Source organism: Thamnophis sirtalis, unplaced genomic scaffold (genome assembly GCF_051295495.1).
Source record: "Thamnophis sirtalis isolate CommonGarterSnake01/CBP01778 unplaced genomic scaffold, rThaSir2_p1.2 scaffold_4, whole genome shotgun sequence".
NCBI classification, from domain to species: Eukaryota; Metazoa; Chordata; class Lepidosauria; order Squamata; family Natricidae; genus Thamnophis; species Thamnophis sirtalis.
Window position 1 is genome coordinate 106,969,890 of NW_028261384.1, and position 16,484 is coordinate 106,986,373.

The 16,484-nt window shown below is 39.3% G+C and overlaps 1 protein-coding gene across 1 annotated transcript; it reads left to right on the forward strand.

Moving 5' to 3' along the window:
- The first annotated feature begins 14,440 nt into the window (after positions 1–14,440).
- LOC148046037 (olfactory receptor 5V1-like) lies at positions 14,441–15,397 on the forward strand. Its single transcript, XM_087714453.1, is given in 1 exon segment — positions 14,441–15,397. A coding segment is annotated over 1 exon segment (957 nt).
- Positions 15,398–16,484: the final 1,087 nt, after the last annotated feature.

Here is a 16,484-nt window from a genome sequence, read left to right on the forward strand (position 1 = left end):
GCAGAAATAGAAAACTTATCTAAAATTGAAACTTATTATCTATAATTTCCAGAAAGGGAAAGCAAGTCCATTTACAAAGGTGGCATTTTTTGAGATTTCCCTATGTGAACAGTTATTTTTGTTCTTTAAGTTCACATTCCTTGCGGGGATCATCAATACGAAATAACTGAAATTCACATGTCATTAGATTTAACACAAATGTGCATCCAGGAGTAGGACTTGTTGTAGGATACCTTTAAAAAAACAGAAAATGTTATAATAAGAAATTGAAGTTTCTGTTAAACTTGGAAAATTAAGCTATTCAAAATATTACATACATTTGTTCTTTTAAGTAGCTACAGTTTTACCTATCAGAATTTTAGCCAGTATTATTTAACTTGCAAAAGTAGCAGCTGTTCTTGAATTTGTAAAACCTTGAAGCCAAAGGGCTTTGCTTTTGACATCTCTTAAAAACTGATTTGCATCTAGACTTTTATGATTATGCTCAGGGGTGGGGTGCATTCACCTATGGCTGGTGAGGCAGCAATTTTTTTAGACTTGTGGACTTCAACTCCCAGAATCCCACAGCCAGGCATGCTCAGTTACGATTTAAAGTGACAGCATTTGTTTTTCTCCTTTGCTAAATAAGTTTCCTTCATTCTTTTCTTTTTCTTCTCCCTTCCCCTCCTTCCTCCCTCTCTTCCTCCCTCCCCCCTCTCAAACACACACACACACACACACAGAGAGAGAGAGAAGTTGGATTGGACTATCTCTCCTACCCCCTTCTCTCTCTCATTCAAACAAACTCTCAAACAAGCACACACACACACGCATACAAACACACACAAAGTTGGATTGGAGGGAGTCAGGGAGACCACAGGAGGAGGCAGGAAGCCAGTCAAAGAGCCATACTGGAGCACACGCACACACTTTCCCCCAGTCCCAGAAGGACACAGCCCAGCTTCACTGATTACAGGTTTGAAAAGACAATGTGGCTCTGCCTGCAATCAAACTACACTTGGGGAGGGAGAGCACTTCCCTCCAGCCTTTGCCCAAAGCCCCATACCAGGAGGATGAAGTTTGAATTCCTCCCCCTACCTCTGACCCACACGTACCTTTTCCAGCTGTTTCAGAGAGGATTTCAACTCTGCTCTTGCCCTGCCATCATGAAAAGAAAAAAAATGTAAAAGGAAAAAGGCAAGAGCTGTGGTCAGGCTGAGCTAGTTGCTGCCAGAGTCATCGTGGATGACTCTGCTTAGTGCTTAACTGTTTAAAAAAGCCTCTAAAAAGCACCCTCTACAGGAGGAGGTGGGAGAATGATGTGCCTCATCTACGTCAGGAATTTTTAACCCTTGCTTAACTCTGCTTGAGTGATTATAAAATGCCAGACTAGATGAGGCACGTCGTTCTCCCACCTCCTCCTGTAGAGGGCACTTTTTTAGTTAAGCACCATGAAAGCTGGAAAGCCCACTAGTGGGCAGTAGGGACCAGGTTGACTACCACTGCTTTAGAGTAACCAAACCCAAATCCTGCAACCATTCTTTATATGTTTTAGTCTCATGGCCTTTAATCGCATTAGTTGCTCTTCTTTACACTTTGTCCAAAGTCTCAATGACTTTTTTGTAGTATGGTGACCAAAATTGGTTGCAGTATTCTAGTGTGGTTTTAAGACATTGGTTGGATTATTTTCTATCTCTTGTGTTTGCCTTAGACTGAATTCCAGTATGATGTCCTTACTTTCACCCAAGGTTTCAACAACTTCCACTGTTTCTATCACCTCTTCTCTATTAATAAGAATTAAATCCAGTATAGCTTTACTTTTAGTTTCCTCTTCTACCTTCTAGATGACAAAGGGATTGGCAAGGTTGACCCCGTGTTTGCAGTTGATATCTGGATAGTTAAAGTCTTCCATTACTACTGTGGTATGCTTCCTACATACATTTGTAAACTGGTTGACAAAGAGTTCATTTATTTCTTCTCATTCGTTGGGTGGCCTGTAAGATACACCTATGGCAATGTTACTTTGTTTCTTTTTATATTGTCTCATATACATTCTGGAGGGGTTTAGTCTGCATTTCTGTACATACAGTATGTAATGGTCTCTTACCGTACTGCTAGTTGAACTCCACCTCCTCTTTTTGTAGATCTGTTTCTTTTGAATAATTGGTATCTATCCATTAGTACATTCCAGTCATGGATTTGTCCCACCAGGTTTCTGTAATGGCAGCTATGTCATTCCTACCCTTGTGTATTACTGCTTCTAGGTCACCCTGTTTGTTTTGAAAGCTTTGAGCATTTGCATATAAGCCTTTATTTTAAAGTCCTTTTGATGCATTGGGCCAGTCTTTTTCTGAGTACACTTTTCCTGTTTTTGTGAAGTGCAGCCCGTCCCTTGCCAAGAGACCTTTGTGTAGGGTCATTTCTCTTAATGTGAAGGAGGAGGAAAGTGTATTAATCTTAGAGCCTAATTATTTTGCTTAGGATCTCAGTCACATCTTCAATTTTTCATCAAGAGAGACAGCATACCTCCTAACATTTGTCTCCACCCTGTTCCACCCATTCGGAGCATAAAAAGGTTATAAAAGGAGCATAAGTCCCACAGAAGTCTTGATTGCTTAAAAATAATGTCCCCAAAGAATTAATATTCTTTTCAGTGGTTTCAGAGGTCATGGAAGACAAATCTCAAAAGGAACTTCAAAAATGAAGGCCTTGTGCATGCCGGAACCTCAGATAGGCTGCAAGGGCCTGTCAACAGGAAAAAACCCACTGCCGGAATATAAGTGATGAGATTCTGGGAGTGGAACACTGAAGCCACCTTTTTGAATGGCAGTTGTGTAACTAAGACTGACATGGGGTCCAAGCCCAACTCCAGGTCCACCCTTGGGGTGCCACAAAGTGTGACTGTCCAGCGATGGGGGAAGTAGAGAATTGCTTCTCTTTTGTTTGGGGAGTGTCCATGTGAGAGAGAGAGATGAGGTTGGGACCAACGAATTCAAGTTAGACATCTCTCAAATATTTGATACCTAATAGCCCATCAATTTTACTAGAAGAAATTGCTGGAAGTTTCCTCATAGGCTCCAGGAACATGACAGTCAGTAATACCTTAAGTACCAAAATGTCCAAATGCAAAGAAAAGTACATGGGACAATCAATTACCCATTAGGTACTGAAGAATCCTCTAAGCTTCCATAAAGTACTTGAAGCATGGCAAACACCAAAAGTATATTTATAGCCAATGAAGATGTTAACCATGTTATATCTGGCAATAAAAGAATACATTCAGCTGGTTTTTCTACCAGGATTATGGTCTGGGAACAGTTATGTCGGCAACTTCCTTCATTTGTAGTCTCAGTAAGCAGAGTTGTAAGATTCAAAGTTGTACACTGCTTCACACTCACATTTGGCGTAGCTTGAGAAGCAGCTAACTGCTGATTTGTAAAGGCTTGAATCTGACATTGAAGGAAATCAGCAAAATGTGCTCATCAGAAAGAAAAAAATGGTAATGGAAAACCCATAACCAAGTCTTGTTATAGTTGAGCATGAATGATAGTAGCACCCCAAGTTCTCCAGCATCCTATTTCTCCACAAGCCATAGGGTGTGGCTGTTGCAGAACAGTGGGCTACAGTCTGCTCTATAGTAGTGAGAGTAAAAAAAATTAGACATAAAAAAGAAAAGCAAATTTTTAATGTTTAAAAAAAGAATTAGTTTTAAATTTTAAAAAAAATAAAAATGTGTTATAGTTTCTCTTATCAATCACAAAGAAAGAGTTATCCTCAAAGGAATTCAAAGGATTTTGAAGAACACATTACTGATTCTGCAGTAATATACTACCCAAAGATACCCACAGGCCCCTTTATAATAGAATGGAATGGAATGGAATCTGGAAGGGACCTTGGAGGTGTTCTAGTCCAGCCTCCTGCTCAAGCAAGAGAACCTATACTATTTCGGATATTTCTAGTTCTGTGATGGCAAACCTATGCAGGTGTGCCAGAGGTGGCACACAGTGCCCTCTCTGTTGGCAATCAACCAATCGCCGCACTTCAACTCTGCTACAATACGTGCAGACCTCCCACTGGCCAGTTGGTCTTCGGATCACTGCCAACATGGGTTGGGGAAGGGGTGAAAGTGCAGCGGGTGCACATGGATTGTGTTTTGGGGGTTTGGGTATACTCACATGCTTTGGGCCTCAGTCCAGAAAAGGTTAACCATTCCAGTCTAGTTTCTTCTTAAAAACGTTCAGTGATGGAGCACTCATGATTTCTGAAGGCAAGCTGTTCCACTGGTTAATTATCCTCATTGTTAGTAAGTTTTTCTTTAATCATAGGCTGCTTCTGTCTGATTGATTTCCATCTATTGTTTCTTATCCTGAATTATGGGGCTTGTAATGATGTATAACTATATAATATTATGATGAGAATAGCTGGGAATTGTAACCAGGTCCACATTCCAGCCAAAAATAGGTTGGGGGGGGTTAAAAATATAATTGCTGTATATGTATACTTTTTTTTCTATCAAAAAAGAAGGAGGAGGATATATGTTAAAACTAAAAAATTTTTATTGAAATGAAATTATAAATACCATCATCATAAAATGGAGCTTGCTCAGAGTCTGAAATACACCAAGTAAATGAGATGAAGTGTGTGGAAGGGAGGAAAGAATTAAGGGAAGAAGAGAGGTATAGGGGATAGGGCAGGGGGGAGAAGAGAAGGAGAGAAAGAAGGAGTGGAAAGGGGAGAGAGGAGAAGGAAAGAGGAAGAGGAAGTAGAGAATACAATAGAAGGGTGACAGAAGGAAGAAAGGAGGTAGGGAGGGGAAGGAGAGAGGGAGAAGAAAGTGATGGATAGGGTACAAATATGGTGTACAAAGAGCAGAAGAGCCAATATTTGTTTTTGGGGATTGATGGTAAGACGAATTGATGTAGATATTTAATAATATAAAAAATGTTGGTTATATAACAGTATACATGTGATTGTTTGTTATGAAAATGAAAAACTTTTTTAAAAAAAAGGAGCTTGGTCAATCTGAGTGAAGGAAAATGATGACAGGCAGACTGACGGTGACTTGCTGATGTTGGTGGGAAAGTCAGTCCCATATTCCAGAGCTATAGTAATCACAGAACTGACCCTTTGGTTATCCTGGAGTAGTGCACCCAGGTGGAGGTGCTATTCCAGGATGGCTAAAGGGCAGGCTTGTGACTACTACAGCTCTAGAATATGGGACCAGTCTATGGTGCTGCTGGAAATCTCTGCCTTAATGGGTGGCACCCGCAAGGAGTGCAGCCCTTGCCAGATGGAATGAAGTAAGGGTGCTGTTACAGAGCAGGGAGGGAAGATAGCAATAGCAATAGCAATAGCAATAGCAATAGCAGTAGACTTATATACCGCTTCATAGGCCTTTCAGGCCTCTCTAAGCGGTTTACAGAGAGTCAGCATATTGCCCCCAACAATCTGGGTCCTCATTTTACCCACCTCGGAAGGATGGAAGGCTGAGTCAACCCTGAGCCGGTGAGATTTGAACCGCTGACCTGCTGATCTAGCAGTAGCCTGCAGTGCTGCATTTTAACCACTGCACCACCTTGGAAGAGGCCGGAGAGGGCTGAAACAGTGATGGTGAGGGCTGGAAAGTGTGGGAGGGAAGCACTACTTGCATTTGTGCAGCATCAGAATTCTGCCTTCACCACAGTATATTTGTGCTAACTGGTGGTGCTGGGCAGCTCTCATCTCCTGCTGCTTGGGACTGGTAGAATGGTAAACTTCGTCAGGGAGGCACTAGAGCAGAGAGAAGCAGCCAGAGTCAACCCTAACTTTGCTGTTCATTGCAGATGCTAGATTGCCCCCCCACAAACTCTCATCTCTTGAGGAGCCCAGCCAAAATTTCCATGCCACTTCAGCAAGTACAAGTACAACAGACAAGAGTTTGCACGAGGCCAATCTAGCATCCAGGGCTGGCTACAAGAGAAATGTGTATTCTTGGCCATCTTTGAGATTTCTAGCTGCAATGGACAGCAAAGCTAGGGTTGATCCCTGGCTCTTCTCTCCGCTAACAGGCCCCTCAAGCTAACTGCTTGAAGGACAACATCCTATCCCTGGGAGTCAAACCCCTACAACATGAGCAGCACAGAAAACCTAAGCTGGGTTCCTTGAGAGAAATGCAAAGATTTCTCTGCAAACCACCAACATTTTCTCGCAAACAACCAGTTGGTGATCATTGTTCTAAATGACAAAGCTGTTGAAAAGGTTGGTTAGGAATCTGTTTGATTTCCCCATTTGCTGCAGAGTTTGTCTTCCAGGTGATATCTGGACAGTTAAAGTCTTCCATTACTACTGTGGTACGTTTCCTACATACATTTGTAAACTGGTTGCAAAAAGTTCATTTATTACTTCTGAGTCATTGGGTGGCCTGTAAGATACACCTACGGCAATGTCACTTTGTTTCCATCTATATTGTCCCATATATATTCTGGAGGGGTTTAGTCTGCATTTCTGTACATATGTAATGATCTCTTACTTGTACCGCGAGTGCAACTCCACCTCCTCTTTTTGTAAATCTGTTTCTTTTGAACAATTTGTATCTATCCCTCAGTTCATTCCAGTCATGAGTTTTGTCTCACCAGGTTTCTCTAATGGCAGTACATTTTTCCTGTTTTTGTCAAGTGCAGCCGATCTCTTGCCAAGAGTCTTGGCAATGCCAACCCTTTAGCCAAGAGTTTATTTTTCTCTCAATGGGTGTAGATCTTTTGTTGGAAGTACTGATGAAAAAACTAGTTGTACTCCTAGCTCCTTACATTTATTGCCTAGTTGCTTATGATCTCTCAATATTGCTCTCGGGTGTTTTGTTGTGTCATTTATCCCAATGTGAAGGAGGAGGAAAGGGTATTAATCTGAGGGTCTAATTAGTTTGTTTAGGTTCTCAGTCACATCTTCAATTTTTGCTCCAGGGAGGCAGCATACCTCCCAACATTGCTCTCCACCCTGTCTCACCCATTCGCACCATAAAATGATTTTAAAATCCCACAGAAGGCTTAAAAATAATGTCCCAAAAGAATTCATATGATTTTCAGTGGTTGCAGAGGTCATGGAAGATTAATCTCCAAAGGAACTTCAAGAATGAAAGACAAAAAGAACAAGTATAAAAAGTGAAAGAGAGGCATGTAACTAAGGCAAAATATTAGCATATAACCCAAACTTGCAAAGATAAAATCAGAAAAGACAAGGCTCAGAATGAACTAAGGCTTGCAAGAAAAGTCAACAATAATTTCCCTCAGAATCATGGATGCCTATTTTTTCAAAGATCCTGAAGCACTGAGGAGCTACCAAATGACTGGAAAGCAGCCTGTGTTGTTCCTACTTTTAAAAAATGTTTTTTAAAAAATGAATCCAGGAAGGTACAGACAAATCTGCCTGACATCAATACCTTGGAAATTCCTAGAAAAGATATTGAGAATGTGAGACTTTAAGATTCCAGTTCTTTTGGGAGTGGCCAGAAACTCATGGACTGCCATCTTCCTGGAAATTTTGTATTTTCTCCTTTCAAGAATCTCTGGGTCTCAACTTTGCTGTTTGAACTTTTAGTTTGCCTTTTATTTTTAAAAATACACTGGCTGGCTGAATGGTGAATTTTTTTAACCCCCTGCTGGATTCTAGTTGCACTTTCTTCTTTGTTTTTCCCCTTTGATTTATGCAATTGTTCTAAATAACTTTCGCTTTTCCATATGAAAATACAGAATGCTCTGGGATGGTTAGAAGCTTTTATTTGATGTACAGTAAGCTTGAACTCTCACCATGGAGATTTTGCTTTTTTTTTTTACTTGCAAAAAAAATACTTTCAGGCAAGTTTCCAGGTGTTTTATTGTTTTTTTGTTTTTGAATGGCCTTTTTCAGTTCTTCTTGTGTGATTTCTTTATCGAGCATCTCTCTCATCTCCTCCGACAAGACTGGAAGCTTCTGCTTTATAAGGTATTTTCTAATGTCTTGTTCATTAATTTCGTCTTGTTTATATAGTTTCCTATAATAGTTCTGTACTATCTTTTTCTTTTCTCCTATTTCTTGTTTCAAATTCCCCTCCTCGTCATACAGTTGTTTAATAATTCTTTTGACCTTCTCCTTTCTTATTTTGTGGGCCAACCATCTCCCAGTTTTATTTGCATGTTCAAAATAATTCTGCTTCATTCTCTTAATGTTTTGTGCTATTTCCTCTTGAGAGATCAAATTTATTTGGTGTTTAATTAACTCTCCTTTTTCCCTGTGTCTACTATTTTCTGGCTCTTTCTGGGTCAGCAGTTCCGTCTCTCTTAATTCTTTGTTCAGTGTATTAAGTTTTTCCCTGTGGATTTTGTTTCTTCTTATTATTTAGGCTATGGATATTCCCCTCACAACTGCCTTCATCGTGTCCCAAACATTTTGTATTGAGGTCTGCTCTTTACCGTTTTCTTTAAAGAAGTAGCCCAATTCCTTTTCTATTTGTTGTACAAATTGTTTCTCTTGTAGTATGTTCTGGTTTAATGTCCACCTAGCTTTTATCCTTGCCTTCCCTTTCCATTGCCATAAGACTGGGTGATGATCGGCCCACTTGTTGGTTATTATTTCAATATTTACAGTATCCATGAGTAGCTCTGAGTTTGACCAAACCATGTCGATACGGGACCATGCATTATGTGGATGGGAGTAAAACGTGTACTGTTGCATCTTGTCATTCATTGCTCGCCAGACATCATAAAGATCTAAATCCTTCACCATATTTACATAGGCAGACGGTAGTTTCCTTCTTGTGCTTTTCTTGTGAGTACCCTTATAGTCCATCTTACCGTCTGCTATAGCGTTGAAATCCCCTAGAATACATATATTTTGCCACTCTATTTCATTTATCCTCTTATATAGATTAATATAAAATCTCTCTTGTTTTTGATTTGGGGCATAGATTCCAACTAGTAAAAAAAATTTCCCACCATTAATTATCTCCACCATTAATACCCTACCGTCTTTGTCTGCATATATTAATTTGGGGTTCAACCATTCTTTTATATACATCACAATTCCTCTTTTTCTGGTTTGTGCTGACGAGCAGAATGTTTTACCTAGTTTTGGACAGACCAACAGGTTATTGTATTTTTCTTTAATGTGGGTTTCCTGAAGACAGATTACATCTAACTTTTGTTTCACTAGATCCAACAGTACACGTTTTCTTTTGGAAGTTATGTTAAGACCATTTACATTTGCTGATAGTACATTCGTTTCCCATTCTTCAATTCCCTTACACGTTATTCACTTTGAGGGCGCCTTTGGATCGAGTCTCGATGGGTGACCTTGCTCTCGAATCTTCTCTGCCATATCTCTCTCGTTCTCTGGCCTCTCCTGGCCCCCGCCCCTCTGGTTGAGTTTCAATTATAGTGTCCTCCTGTCTTAAAAGTCCTTCTTTATTAAATCTCTCATCGTCTGCTAGTAAAAGTTCCTGGAATTCTTGAGCTTTCGCCAAGGTGTCTATTCGGTATTTCTTTTCCCTCCATGTTATCAACATTCCTTCTGGAAGGAGCCATCTGAACTGGATTCTGTCTCTGTTTAAACGTGTGGAGAGGAAGTTGTATTTCCTTCTCTTCTCTCTGACTCTCCGTGGAGTCTGTTTTAAGATGAGAATTTCTTTACCTTTGTATGTTAGAGAGTCCCCTCTTATTGTACTTAGAATGTCCTCTCTCAGCTGTCTTCTCAACACCCTCACATGGATCTCCCTCGGAAGCCGGTGGCATCTCGCGAAGCCTGTATTGACTCTATAGGCTTCGTCCAGATCATTAATAACCTCTTTTTTCGGCCTGCCGAGGACTAATCCCAGGATTTCTCCAATCAGCTCCCGGAGGTTTTCATCTTTTGCTTCCTCCACGTTTTGTAGTCTTAAATAATATGCTGATCGCTCTAATTCTAGCTGGAGAATGGCCTCCTCCAGGCTTGAGTTTATAGATTCCAGATTGTCCTCTACTTTGTCTATCCTTTTTTCCGCTATTTCCGTTCTCCCCTTAACATTTTGGATTTCCTGCTCATTTTTCAGCAGCGCTGTTTGTATTACTCCTATACGTTCCTCAATTTTTCCCATATTGTTTCTTACTTCACGCATTTCATTCTTTACTCCCTCCAGGCCTTTGGCGACACTTTCACCCATCTTCAATATTGTCTCTTGTAGGGAGTCCATTGTTACTTCCTGGTCTTGCAGGGTTGGGGCTGCCTTATCTCCCGTTTGCCTGCCCTCAGGGGACTTTTCCCTCACCGGGGTAGATAGGGGAGTTTGCTTTTTACTCCCTTTAATTAAAGTTACTGTTTTTGTTGCCATTGCTTTAATTCAGCTCTTCCCCTTTAAGGTGTAAGTCTAGTACCTTCTGAATGCTGTTTGAGTAGTTATACAGAGCCCGGGGTACATACAGGGTAATTAAGCTGGAGCAGGGCTGTGAAATATAGGCTCAGTTAATTCTATAGTATCTGGGAGAGTCAGGAAGAGAAACGTTTCAGCGTGATACGACAGGGTGCAGGAGAGGCCAGAAAGTATTTAGAACTCACCCATCAATCTCTTCCTGTTGTCAGTGTAGTGTTTTCCTTCTGCTGTCTCTGGCTGTAATATGACACCGCGTACTTCAAACCCTTGTGATTAAACTTCTTTCCTTTTTCCCAGGCAGGCAAATCCAGCTTCTCTTCTTCGTCTCGTCCTCTATTAATCCTCAAATTTAACTAGTCCAAAGCCTCAGTCTTCTTCTATCCACTACGTCAATCAGCTTTCACAAAAGTTTACTGTTTGTATTTAATAGCCGCTGCAGATAAATGCGCCCACACACGTATCTGTATTTATTGCAGTAGAGTTGTTTATCTTTTAGGTTTAGGCTTTTAAGTCAGATCTTGTGATTACTGTCATTCGATCCGCTATGTTCCCTGCAGCTGTCTCTCCCTTCCTTATTAGTGGCTGGCAGTCACGCCTTCTGGTCGGCCATTAATCAGCCGACCTCTTTTGCACGAACTCTGAGGGAGCCTCTTGCTTCGTGGGGGGAGATCGCCTTTCACCCTCCACTGCACAGAAGTTTCCCCTCTCCAAAGGTCCTCGCACCTCGAAGGGACCTTGCCTATTACGGCCACGCTCGTGGAAAGACCGGGCGAACCGAACAGAGAGTCTGTCAGCAGCCCGTTCCAGCGTGATGCCAGACCGGAAGCTCAACTGAGTCCAGATTTATGATCATACATTGTTAGGCAAATTACTATCTGACCACACCACATTTTACAGCTGGTTTTGTGGCAGTCATTAAGTAAAAGCCCAGACATTAAGTATTTTTTATCATTATCTGCAATGGAAGTTCTTTTGCCAGAACCTGGAAATCAACATTCATTTCCCGGAAAGCAAACAAACAAACATTGGGAATGACAGTCATGTGACTATAGGATGCTGCAAATGGCCATAAATTCTGGCTGGGTGCCGAACATCCAAAATGTGCTAAAGTGACTGCAGGTCATTTGGCAAGGTCCATGGTAACTTTAAACCGTCACTAATCAACCAATCGTAAGTCAATTATCGATATTCACCACAGAGTACTGTACTATTCCTGTATGCCATTCTGTTACATACCAAGCTGAATATGCAGCCATGAAAGAAGCTGAGTCTCAAGAGAATGTATTTTACTTTTTTTTGTAAAAGCAACAAATTCCAACTTTAAGATTCTATTTGAGATGAGAAAACAGCCATTATACTATGTAGCTTTCCAATCAGTTAGAAAGACCCATAAAATTCTCATCTGAGGTGTGTGCCACCATTGTACCATTTGATCCAAAATGACATAAATCACTGGTCAGATAAATGATTCTAAGAATTGTGTTATCTAACCATTCATTAAACTTATCAGCATATTTGTAATAATACCTAAACTGAGCTGATGTGAATTTGAAGTCTTCAGAGTCTAATCAAGAGTTATAACTTGGGCAAAAAACAGTAAAACTGGATTGGGAATTGTCTAAGATTAATACATTCCTTTGAGTGAAACAATCCCAAAGGCCCTTAGGATATCTTTATATTCTATGTCTGAAATTTAAAAATCATTTGTTGCAGTTTGGATATATTGATTTTAGAGGCTTGAATGTGCATGGATTTATTTGGTGTTATGGAAATAAATAATCCAGAAGGAAGCTCACTATTACAAAAGTGACTGGTAATATTTTCATATTCTAGCTTTCCTGCCTTCCTTTCTATATGCTGGTCTCATTTTTCCACTTTATGTATGCATTTTCACATGCTATGTTCTTATTGCAATTTGTTGTAGAATCATTATTCATATTATTACAAAGCAAAATTCAATACCACATTAACATCAGTTGTATTGATTCCCAGAATTGCCAGTTAGTCCAGCCACTGGGGGTTGCATTCCCAATAGAACAGGATGGAAAGTTTTCTATATCTCATCACCAGTATAGATGATAGCAGATATATTTGAAGCTAACAGTGTGCTTGCTATAGAATTGCAAAGCTGATGAGAATCAATGGATATAATTCAGTTTACTATTCTTTCCAGTGTAGCAACGATCTTCAAACTCTTCAGATCATCAAACTCTTCATGAAGTTGAAGACTGTTCATTGACTCCCATTATTATATGAAAATAATGTAATAGATATTACCTTACCTAATAGTACTATGAATACTAATATGCAACCCCTTGAATAGTCCCATCCACTCTTGGGATTTGATAATGATCACTTTGGGGGACCCTGCAGAATTGGATCTGAAATTCTGGCATCCTTCTGACCTTCCAAACTTTCTGAAAAATAGAACCCAAAAGCAAGAAGTCTGTCATTCGACATTCATGAGGTTTTTCCAATTACATAATTGAAATCTCTTCTCCAACATTTCCACCCACTTGTTCTGTCTGGATTCTGTAGAACAACACAAAATAAGTGTGCTCCATCTTCTAAAACCGTCTGTAGACTTTTACCTTCTTTTAATAATCTTATAACCAGGAATCATGGGGCTATAAGAGTGGTCACACAACTTTGTGACCTTGGAGTTAACCAGATACTGGTAATATATTTCTCTGTTTGCTTGCTTGCTTGTTTGTTTGTTTGTTTAATGAAGAATGAATTAGATAACAGATATAAGTATAGACATGATTATGAATACATGAAATGAATATAAATACAAGAGAATATTATGACAGGGACGGTAGGCACACTGGTGCGCTTATACATGCCCCTTACAGACTTCTTAGGAATGGGGTGAGATTGACAGTAGACAGTCTAAGGTTAAAGTTTTGGTGGTTTGGGGAAGAAACCACAGTGTCAGGTAGTGCATTCCAGACACTGACAATTCTGTTACTGAAGTTGTATTTTCTGCATCAAGTTTGCAGTTTACCATAAGTTGGTATCTATTGTGAGCTCGTGTGTTGTTGTGGTTGAAGCTGAAGTATTCATTGACAGGTAGAACATTGTAGCAGATAATTTTATGTACTATGCTTAAGTCGAATCGAAGATGGCAAAGTTCTAAATTGTCTATGCCCAAAATTTCAAGTCTGGTGGCGTAAGGTATTCCATTGCGAGCAGAGGAGCTGAAGATTCTTCTTGTGAATATCTCTGGACTCCTTCAATTGTATTTATGTCTGATATGCAGTACAGGTTCCAGACAGATGATCTGTATTCAAGAATTGGTCTAGCAAAAGTTTAGTATGTCCTGTTTGCAGTTCAATATTATGCAAGATTAGGTTAACAACTCTCAATGCCTTTTTGACAATGCTGTTACAGTGAGCTCTGGCACCTAGATCATTTGAGATGATTACTCCATCTTGTCCCTATAATATTGCCATAGGCCATTGTCCTCTTTGTGGCTGTTTACAACATCTTTTACTATCACTTGGCTGTTTTAGAGATTTTATAAAGTCTGTCCACATTACTATTATATCAATCTAAAAATGAGTGATTGGCTGTAAATTGCAAGTGGAGATTCCCCCTCGCCCCCTTTCACTTCCTGCCCATGAATAAGATGGATTTAAGTTGTCCTCAGCTGTGCTGGGGTTAATATACTATTTTTCCCATATTCCAACCTGCCCAAGAAAAATTTCAAGGTGTTTAACATCTAGGATTTGTCAACCATTATTTTGGAGGCAAATCAAGTGCCTACAATGGCTTGAAAAATGGAAATAACAGTAGCAGGCTAGGAATTGGAAAAGGGACAGTATATTTACACAAGTTTACTTTCCTGCATTTCAAAGATAGGTACAGAGCATTTCAATCCATTTCATTATGTTCGTTTTTCAGAAGGGCTTTAGAAGATAATAGGAGCATTCTTGTTGAAACAGATTGATGTATTGCAGCATATTTTCAACACCCAAATGGAAACTTGCAAGCTTCAGTACTATATTATTACTATTATATTATTGCAAACATCCAGTATATAAGTGAATGTATAAAATTGAAAATGAAAATGAATAAAACATTTAATTACAGGGGAAAAAAAAAATGAAAAACAAGAAAAGAAGAACATTTTCTTTCCTAGGCTACTCCATCTTCACTGAGCCTCATGCTTTGTTTTTTATCCTATTTCTTGCTATATACATCACTACTTTGTTTGGCAATTGACTTATCCTGACCACCACATGGCTGGATGTTGGCCTTCAAACTCCTATGTACTTTTTCATCAGGCATCTGTCATTCCTCAATATTTGTTACATATCTGTTACATTACCCCACTTGCTTAAGAATCTATTAAACAACACAAAAACTATTTCCATTCAGGGTTGCCTGACCCAACTTTACTTTCTTGTGGCTTTTGTAGGAGTTGAGTGTCTTCTCTTGACTACTATGGCCTATGATCGATACATCGCCATATGTTATCCCCTCAACTATGAGGTTGTCATGAATAGTAGAGTGTGTAATAGGATAGCAGTGGCTTCCTGGGCTTGTGGTTTTCTCAATTCAATCTTACACACTGTCATGACAGCCCAGCTCCCCTTCTGTGTTTCTCACAGTCTTGAACATATTTTTTGCGATGTCCCACAGCTCCTCAAATTGTCTTGCGTGGACACCTTCCCTAATCAAATGACACTGCTGGCAGTGACCATGATCCTTGGCATCATTCCCTTTCTTTTCATCCTAATTTCTTATGCCCACATTGTAATGGCAGTCTTAAAGATCCGTTCCACCCAAGGATGTCACAAGGTCTTCTCCACCTGTACTTCACACATCATTGTAGTCACCCTGTTTTATGCCACTTGTGCTTTCAATTATAATAGGCCCAGCAGCAGCCACTCTTTCTTTATGGATATTTTGGCCTCACTGCTCTTCAATGTGATAACCCCAATGTTGAACCCTATTATATATTGTCTGAGAAACAAAGAAATGAAAAAAGCCATGAGAAGGGTATTCAGATTCAAAGGAACCTCTTTCATCAAGGTTCAGTTATTTGCTGGAATCTAAATTATGTGTATTTATTCTCTTTGTAGCTTGTCTTCCATTCAGAAGTACAAAGCAACATAAATGGTTGCTTGTTTTTCATTCAGAAATACAAGGCAGCATAAATAGAAGTACAAGGCAACACAAATCAGTTAAAGACATATCAATGGTTCTGGAAAAGATCTTAACATTTGTGTGGACAGAAGTAAGGAAAATATCCAGATGAATGTTTCGTTTCTTGGGTTTATTTTTACCATGCTCATTTTATTACCATGCTCACTTCTTCATTTTATTTTTCCTGGCAGCATACATTCTGTGAAGAATTAATAGCTCAAAAGCATCCAAGGCTTTTCATGGCGAAGGGTGTACAAATCTGGATCCCCGTACTCCAGAAAACACTTTAACCACCTAGAAATATGTCAGGTTCATACTGCTGGTGAATTGGTAACAAATAATGCTTCAGAAATGAACGGTAGGAGCTTGACAGCTGATGTCCCAAGTAGGTAATGTTCTCCAATACTTAAAAAAGCTGGATGAAGCTCCTACAGAAATGCAGCATGTGTCCCAAAATGTTTTCTGATAATCTTTATTACTGGAAGTTTCTTTGGGCTTTTGTAGATTGAAAAGATAGATGAGAAGGGATGTAAATTACTGTCCCAAAACACTTTATATTGCCCTTTTCTTTGATGAGTTGAATCCCATCATCTTCTTGGGTTGATGTTCCTCACTCAAATGAATAAATGGTGTCTTGAATAATATCTATTCAAGAACTTGTGTCTATATGCATGTTCAAAGTCAACTCAATGAGAAAAAGATTTATTGCAAAAGATTATGAGTCCATGTCTGATACATATATTAAATCAATTTTTTCCCAATTAAAAAAAAATCTGGTTATATTTGTATATTAAATAATCTATTTTTATAGTGTGGAATAGAACATTTCCATAGAATGAGAATTTTTACTTGAAAACCAATAATCTCATAAATAATAAATTAATGGTTACTCAAAAGCTTTGTGTAGGAACCATATTTTCATCACCTGAATTATATCACCAAGATCTTTGAAAGTATTTGAAATTAATTTGATAGCTATCAATCTCACATGCATGTC